This window comes from Psittacula echo (genome assembly GCF_963264785.1).
Source record: "Psittacula echo genome assembly, chromosome: 4".
NCBI lineage: Eukaryota > Metazoa > Chordata > Aves > Psittaciformes > Psittacidae > Psittacula > Psittacula echo.
The window spans coordinates 50,046,679-50,055,737 of NC_137738.1; the positions used below are offsets into that span (position 1 = coordinate 50,046,679).

A 9,059-nucleotide genomic window follows, 5' to 3' on the forward strand; every position below is an offset into this window, starting at 1 on the left:
AACTCCTGTCTTTGCCTTATTTTTCACCCTGCAGTTGTACCAGAGCAACTCATTGTGGGGCTGCACAGAGTGTTGATAACAGAAATTAAATTAAAAAGAAAAAAGTCTGTGAACTGAATCAGCAAGAGACTGAATATGATATGGGTGCCCTAAAGATACAATTTAAGACATGTTTTTGTCTTTACCAGTTTCTTACTTTCCAACTGTACACGGCTCCCATTTTGGCCACTGTAAGATTCCTGACTCTCCTCGTACTACAAAGGGTTCGGACATCTTTGTCCTACTGCAGTTTCTGACTTCTGTACATGAAGACTAGTATTCAGGCCTTTTAAATGTTTGCAAGCTTTCCTGACTAGCTTGAACTACCAAAGTAATATGGAAGGATGTGATGTCCTACATTACCATCAAGGGAGGGGATCCTTTCCCTCTACATGGCACTAGTGGGGCCACATCTGGAGTGCTGGGTCCAGTCTGGGTTCCTCAATACAAGAGAAACATGGACACACTGAAGACATACCAGTGAGGGGCCACAAAGATAATGAAGGGACTGGAGTATCTCTCCTCTGAGGACAGGCTGAGAGACCTGGGAGCACTGCTTAGCCTGGAGAAGAGAAGGCTTAGGGGGATCTTAACACTGTATGTAGGTGTACAGACACCTTAACACCTAAAGGAGGGCGCAAAAAAAGGAGCCAAGCTGTGAAAAGAGCCTGGTGCCCAGTGACAGGACACAAGGCAATTGGCACAAACTGGAACACAGAAGGGTCCCTCTGAACATCAGATAACACTCTTTTACTTTGAGGGTGACCGAACACTGGCACAGGTCACCCAGGGAGGTTGTGGGGTTTCCCTCCCTGGAGTTACTCAGAAACCACCTGGACACAGTCCTGGTCAACCAACTCCAGGGGGCCCTGCTTGATCAGGGGGTTGGACAAGGTGACCTCCAGACATCCCTTCCAACAGCAACCATCTTGTGATTATCTCAATGAAATATTCCATTTTGGGGTAATTTGGGAATGTCTGTCAGCCATGGTGTTTCTTTGTATGGTATTATTTTGATTTCTTGCTTTAAGTCAGTAGCCTTACTCTGGTCCCCCAAGTGGGTAATTTTTCCAAAGTGAGTTTATTTTTCAGTAACAAGTATCTATGTTGAAATTAGAAGCTCATGCCCTGCTATCCTTAGAAAAGGACCACTATTCCCACATATGATGGTACCCAAAAACCAGTCTTTTAAACTATGATTTAGTGTAGCTATTAGGAAAATAAAAGCTTAAATCATTAATGCCTTTAATAGTGTTTTAGATTTTTGTAAGAAACCTACTGCCAAATTAAAAAGAACAGGATGTTCTTTTTATAAAAAAATTCCTTATACCAAAACCGCATTTCACATTACATGAGGAAAAAACATCCAAGCCTTTACATCTATAAGGATGTCATTGAAATCAATTAGTCATAGCCAAATATCTAGTGGCAAGAAAATATACTAAGCACAATGTTGTATACAATGTTATGATACTCAATTATACTTTGCTATGGAAGATTTGAGAGCATAGAGGAAAAATAGGTCTTAAAACACATATATGTAGATAGACATTTTATTTCAAAAAATAGCAAATGTCTTAAGAACACAAACCAGAAAGTTATTAAAAGCTTCATAGCAAAATATTTAGCCAACTCTGTTACAATATATAGGCTTGAGGTTCTAACAGTTAACACTATGCCTCAATTCACTGAGCAAGTAATGCTCCTGATACATAAACATCACGCAGTTGAAATACGGAGTTTAATATTAAAAAAAAGAGAGGGTATTTTCATCTTTGATCTTCCATAATCAAAGTAAACAAAGAACAACAACATTTTAACAGGTTTTATTCTTTTTGGGAAAAGCCATTAGAAAGAATTCCTGAGTATTTAGGTTAAGTAAAAATATCAAAACCAACCAATTAAGACCAGCATCCTGTTAGGTGAGCCTTGCAACAAATGTCACTTGAAGTGACATTCTCTAGCATGGCTGTCATGGCAGGATTGTGGACTAAATACCTTAGTGAAATACATGAAAACCTTCTGGTATGCACATTCAAATTTTCATTCTCTTTAGTAATACAACTGTCAATTGTGAAGCTTGGTTTGCTGAGAAAAACATTGTTTTAAATGTCACTTCCTTTTGCAAAATCTTGTAATGCAAATTACCACAGCTAAACCTTCAGTGAACCTCACATCAATAATAATGTGAAATACAGAAATCAAAATTTAGGCAAAGGTCTTTCATACTATGTTAGTATACATATTGAACTGTATGCTTTGTATCAGTATTTCGAACACAGAGATCTAGCTATTTAACTTCTCGCTATTGTAATGAGAGGCAATATATTCATTTTCCATTATTCTCTTCAGATGCATGTCACAATATAATCTTATTATACACTACGTTTCTAAAATCCTGTTGGCATTCATCATGTTCCGATGATTCTAATTGAATATGTATATTTTTATTTTAAAACTGCTGCCAATCAAAGTGGGTTAGATAACTAATTCCAGAAGAATTTTCAGATTTCTTACTTCATATATGTTTTCCCAGAATTACAAGATTAAATTACAATGGACGTAGAAAGATTATTTTACAAAGCATAGTTAATAATTCACAACACTGGTATTCAACTTGACCAATTACAATGAATTTACAAAAATGGTTTTAATTATATCCAGTCTTTTTTATCCACCCATCCCAATATGTAAACAAGTTTCTCACAATGACAATGGCAAGACTGCAGTTACCGAGATGTACTGTATGTAAAAGACAACACCTAGGATATAGGCCTGGATTTGACAATTCCAGGGTGTGCTCCTGCTCACTTCCCATTCTAGACTGCAAGCACTGTTTTCAGACTCTTGCAGTTATTAAATAGATAGAACTTACAGGTAAATGGAGCTTTTTCCCTAATGCAGACTTATGGAGTCAATTGATAAAAGATAGCATGCTTATATAGAGCAAAAGAAATAATGACTCAGGGAAAATTAGAATCAGTTCTACCAAAACTCTCTGAGCAATTGATAATGTACAGTATTGCAGCTGTATGTTACTAAGACAAAAAACCTGGCATTACAAAGACGAAGATCTCTGTTCACACAAACCAGTTTTGATGGGCTATATTAAGCATTTGATTAAAAACAGGCTAGTACTAGTGTCACTGAAAAGGAAACACTTGTCAAAATGTTTTTTTTAAAAATACTGTGTGACATCTTCTAAGTTGCAATTTAAATATTAAAATCTTGTTTCCGAAGTTCCTCTCTTCAGGTTGTTACTCAAAAACTCATCATGTTCAAAACTCAAATTATTATGAGATCTTGATATCATAAGAAGTTTTTCCTTATTAGTAAAGTCTTTCTTGACTGCCACTTGTGGCACAAGTAACCTATCCATTGGGTCCTCTTTGTTTTCTAGTTTCATATATCCTTTACTGTTGCTCCGATCCAGTCTGGGCCAGCTAGGGTGCTTCCTTTGTTCAGCTTGGACAGTGAGCATAGACGGACCCCTGTCCAAGTCCAGGGATTTTGAATGCGAAGACAGAAGATGCAAAGATGTGTTGGACCCAAACTGTTTCCTGGCAGCACCAGGAGATAAAAGCTTTCCTGTGCTTGGTCCAAGAGTCATAGAAGACTTGAACTGATCAGATGGACTGTCCCCAAAAGAATTGTGTCTTGGCAGCATGGTAGAGGCTGGTCTATAGGATTCATTGGTATCAGTTAGTGGAATAGCCAGAGAATCCATTGACAGATTTCTAGACCGACTCTTAGTGATCTCCGAGTCCTCAGTTATGTTGTCTATACTGGGTTCATCAATAACACAGTTATTCAGTTTAATTACTGGCAATGTGAAAGCACTAATGGAAGATGATACAATGGATTTTGTTTCACACTTTATAGAGCTAGTTTTTTTGTCATCTGAATCCTTGCTGGATTGAGGGTAAAGTCCAAAGACTGAACCAGATTGCTCAGTCAGCAGGGGTGGCAGGAGGCTACCCGTGGTCCTGTCTTCATTTAGGGTAGTCTCATCTTCTTCAGCAGAACTATCCATTCTAAAATTACTCTTTAAGCCAGAGAAAGGTGCAACTGTGTTCGCAGCCAGCCGTGAAGCACACAAGCTCCCGCTGTGCCCGATTTCTCCTTCCCCCAACAAGCCAGTCAAGGCACCACTCAGCTGCTTTTGTTCCTTGATCCTCAGTGTGTGGATGTCTATTACAGTGGAGTATATGTCTCTCATGTGTATAATTTTGGTTTCCTTGTCACGGTTTTCATGCAGAATGGCATTTGCGCAAATAAAAATGAAGATTCCAATGCCCATAGTAAAAGGGCCCAGCATTTTCATCTTATCCGAGTGCACATGCTGCTCAAAAAAACGAAGTAAAATGCTTCCTTGGCTTCTCAGGACTTGGGTTTCATTTACAGAGAGATTATCTTCAGATCCTAAAAGCTGTTCCTTTTGGGGCCAGTATCCAAGGATGGCCATTGCAATTCCAAAGAATGCAATAAGCACTCCCAAAACAAGGAAGAATCCCGATGGAGAATAGAGACGGATTTTGCCCCTGACAATAACTACATCTGCCCTAGGCCGGCATCTAACTGGTTTCTTCTCCTCAGTAGCTGGAGCTGTAGAAAGATTTACATGTTGCTGAGATCTTGCAGAGTCTTGCCTTTTTAAGGCAGCCAGTCCTGTTATGACTCCTCCGGTTGCTATCATAGTTCTATATTGTGCCCTGGGGAGGCAAAAAAAGAACAAAAAGCATAAATATTGAGGCAAGCAAAGGCTGAGTCTGCACATGAAAACAACACTTTGTTAATCTGCAGATATTTCTAGATCTAATGAATTTTAAAAAGCTAACATATAAGAGCTAGTGCTCTTACTGGTGATACATCAGTATTAGAGATGAAATACTCAGAAGTCTTAATAGACAATTTATCTCTGGATTGGTCTGCAGCAAAATCAGTAATATATTTACCTTGTATGCATTTTAGATAATTTCAGCACTTTATTAGTTCTTTTAAAAACTTCTTTTAAAAACTTTTAAAAGATTATGAACATGAATTCACTCTACATAGGCTCTTTAGGAGATCTTTCCTTAAAGGTTTCAGCATATATTAATACATATTTATTCCATCATTTAAAGACAATTTTATTAAGCCTATTCAGATCACCTGAGTCTGAACTACACAGAGTAGCTCAAACTCAGAGCCATTTTTGTCTTTCCTAATAAAGCTGATTCTCTTTTTATGCATATATAGATATTTTTTTCTCCTCATTTGGCTCCTCCTGGACTGCAACACAAGTAGCTGTAGTCCACAGTTTAATTTACCAGATAAAAAATCTTCATAAATTTCAAGTTCATCAATTCAAAGCTTCATCATTTATAAGGAATATTATTCATTTTAGACATCGTTTCATGTCTGGCTGTCTATTACACAAGAAATACTAATGAGCATGGGTTTAAAAAGAGAAAGACATGTTTGACAGTTTCATATGAGTAAGAGTAATAAATGGGACAACACAGTTAGGGTAACGGGTTCACACTTAAACAGGGGAAGTTTAGATTAGATATAAGGAAGAAGTTCTTTACTGTGAGGGTGGTGAGGCACTGGAACAGGCTGCCCAAAGAAGTGGTAAATACTCCATCCCTGGCAGTATTCAAGGCCATGCTGGATGGAGCCTTGGGCAACATGGTCTAGTGTGTGGTGTCCCTGCTCATGGCAGGGGAGTTGGAACTAGATATCTTAAGGTCCTTTTGAACCCTAACCATTCTATGATTCTGTGATTCTATAATTGTATTTTATTTTATAAGGCATCTTATAATCAGACTCAAAAATAGTTTCTAAGCATTATTAATTAATATTAGAATGAATACTAGATAACATAGAGTAAACCTAAGATACTGTAAGACAGGTATAAAAAAATACGTTCTCTTCAGTGGCATTACTAGGCTCAGAGATAAAGAAGGCTGACAGCCTGATGCACAGGAAAAGACTGTCGAAGCTGGGGATGGCTTAATGAGCAAACAGAGCTTATGTTGGACTAGGTGAATAACATGAGAGGCTGAAAAGCAGAGGCAAAGCAAGGCAGTGACTGCTTGCAATTCACAGTCCTCAATTTTCGTCAGATCTTTAAAAAAACTTACATTTTTTAAAAAATCCTAGCAGTGCACCCATAGGAAAAAAACGATTAGAAGTATCATGGTATGAGAAACAGCCAGATGTACATTGGGACATTATAGATTTCCAACGCTGCAAGCAGGTGTCACATAAGCATATCTATGACTAGAAATCGGTCCAAGCCACCCCATATGAACTTGATTATGAAATCAATAGGGAATTTGAGAAAGGGGCCAAGAGGAAGGGCTAATAATAATAAAAAAAAAATATCCACTGTTCATTGTTACCTGTTCAGTAGCAATTCAGATGACAGACAGAAAAAGTAGCAACCTCAACTCCCTTCCTGCACCAACTTCATTCAAGGACAGAGCACTTCCTTTCTCTGTGAGAAACCTTTTCTTTATGAAGAAAGACCTGAAAAAAGGCCTAGGGTGCTAAGTATATAGCATTTTCTGAACTTCTGAAGGAAATTCATAGCATTATTCCAAAAATCTCTGAAATTTCACTTGTACTGTCATGTTTCATGTTCCTCTGGAAATTCTCACCCTTTGCAATTCCCTTCCAGTTTTATGCTGTCATCTGGGCAATTTCCATAGTTTGATGCCAATTAATTTCTTGAATGCTTCATGAAAATCCTTTTTTTATGTAACAACTGAAAATCCCTCAAAGTAAGTTATTTGACATTGATAGACTTTAAAAATTAAACCAAAACTTTCTCATATGCTGATGTGTTTAAGGGTTTCTGCCAAAACAAAAGATCATTATTCTGCAAAACAATGTTTTGAATCTCTAGACAGAAATAAATATGACTTGTCCATTATAAAAGCTGTTGTGCTTTGTCATTACTCAATTAAATGTAGTTAGTTTTCTCTATGAAATAAATTACAATAATGTTAGCATATCTTTACTGAAATGAATGATTTAGCTATAATCTAGTTTATTCCATTATTCTTTTCCAAATCCCAGACCTCTCAGTGTGGGGGAAAAGGAGTTTCCATATTCCTGTGGTATTTTACAGGCACACATCAACTCACCCTGTCCATTTTCAGGGCTGCCAAGGAGCTCCACAGGTATGGCAGGTTAGGGCTAAACCACATTCTGCCCGTTGGAAAGATTTGTTATTTTGTTTACTGTACTGTGCTTATCACAGCTACCTGGATTACACCAAAGGATGAACAGTGTAAACTCACATTGTCTTGCTAATTATTTTAAACAAACCTCTAGCAAGAGCTCCACTCTAACTCTGAAAAGAAGAACCAATAAAAACATTCTTAAAAATTACATCTTGAAGTGTCTTTCTATTGAAAGTTCTCATTTGCAGATTTTGCAAAAAAATTGCAGGAAAACCACATCTCAATTTCGTTATTAACTGAAGGACATATAGAAACTGAGATCTCTTGAAGTTAAAGTGAGACAGGAAGCAAGATCTCTCAAGCCATGTGGCTGACTTTCTCCCAGCATTTCAGGAGAACATGTTGTTCCTCTGTTCATTTTACCTGCATCAGAACTTGAGCGCAGGGGAGAGAAAGTCGGCAGTAACAAGGTACAAGTATATTTTATACATATAAAGACTCTCCCTTGAGTTGTTCACATCAATATTATTACATCTTCTTCACGGAAAAACACACAACCAGGTTTGTAAATAATAATTTGTAATAAGCTACAGTGTTGGTAAGGCTTATAAGCTACTTAACAGCTGAATTTTGATCTCTTCTACATCTAGTAAAATCAATGGTATTAACAGACATCGCTATGAGATGATTTCATTTCACAATGACAGCTTTTCAGAAACTAATTACAAACAAGTGCATATTAAGATGTAAACTTTTTTTTTTTTTTTTTTAGGAAATGTTACATTTAGAATAAAGTGACATTGTATACACATTTTATTTATTCTGCAAATCTTTTTAGTTTGCCCACATAACAGCCATAATGAGTGCCAGTGACAAATGCTGCTTCTCTTATTTACCTTATACAGTGATTACATTTCATTTTACCCTCAAGTTTGAATTCAAACTTCTGAACAAGCAAAGACTTAAAAGATTGACTCAGAGGTAAATAAAGATTGCATGAAGAGCTCAGACAGCATCTCTTTGGTGGCACTGTGAATGACACAGGCTGGCTTTAAAATGAATGATAAAATGGATGTGGAATATAGAACAAAAAGGAAGGGACAAGCCTGCAATTCATTTTATAAAACACAACTGTCTTGCTGATACAAAAGCACCACAGCTGCCAAATTTCTTTTGAACAAATGTTGAGTGACTCTCTAACCTCATCTGCTCTCTTTGTTTCATCTTCAGCAAGAATGTCAATTCCAAAGGCCAGGACAGCTTAGGGTTTTAGTCTTGAAAGAAGCAGTGGCCCAGATTTACCTCTAGATTTAGCTTTGCTTTGCAATGTGGTGGTGTTATGGAGTGGCCTTGACACCAGCCCTTTCAGCCACTCAAAGATCGGCCAAGAAAAGCCTGTTTTGGTAGAGATTCTGCAAAGCAGCTCCCACTCACCCTCGCTCTTAAACTCTCTTTGCATTGTTCACACAGGAGAATGACCCAGGCTCTTGAGGCTTCATTTCTAACCTCTTCAATAGCCATTATCAAGATGTACTTCTCACAGGCTGCAGTTCATCATGCACTGCTCCAGCGTGGGTCCCCCATGGGGTTACAAATCCCTACCAGCAACCCTGCTCCAGCATGGGTTGTTCTCTCCATGTTCCACAGGTCCTGACAGGAGCCTGCGCCAGCGTGGGCTTTTCACAGGGTCACAGCCTCCTTCAGACATCCCCCTGCTGTGGTGTGGGGTTCAAAGCTGGATATCTGCTCCCTTATGGAACCTCCACGAGTTGCAGGGGCACAGCTGCCTCACTATGGTCTGCATCATGGACTGCAGTGGAACCTCTGCTCTGGAGCATCTCCTGCCCT

At 38.2% G+C, this 9,059-nt stretch overlaps 1 protein-coding gene across 1 annotated transcript; it reads right to left on the reverse strand.

The window, feature by feature from the left end:
• Positions 1-3,259: 3,259 nt before the first annotated feature.
• Positions 3,260-4,735, reverse strand: TMEM200A (transmembrane protein 200A; the record flags this gene model as incomplete). The annotated part of the gene is made up of 1 exon (XM_080616372.1): positions 3,260-4,735. One exon carries the CDS (start codon positions 4,733-4,735, stop codon positions 3,260-3,262), a length of 1,476 nt encoding a protein of 491 aa, XP_080472498.1.
• Between the last annotated feature and the right edge of the window lie 4,324 nt (positions 4,736-9,059).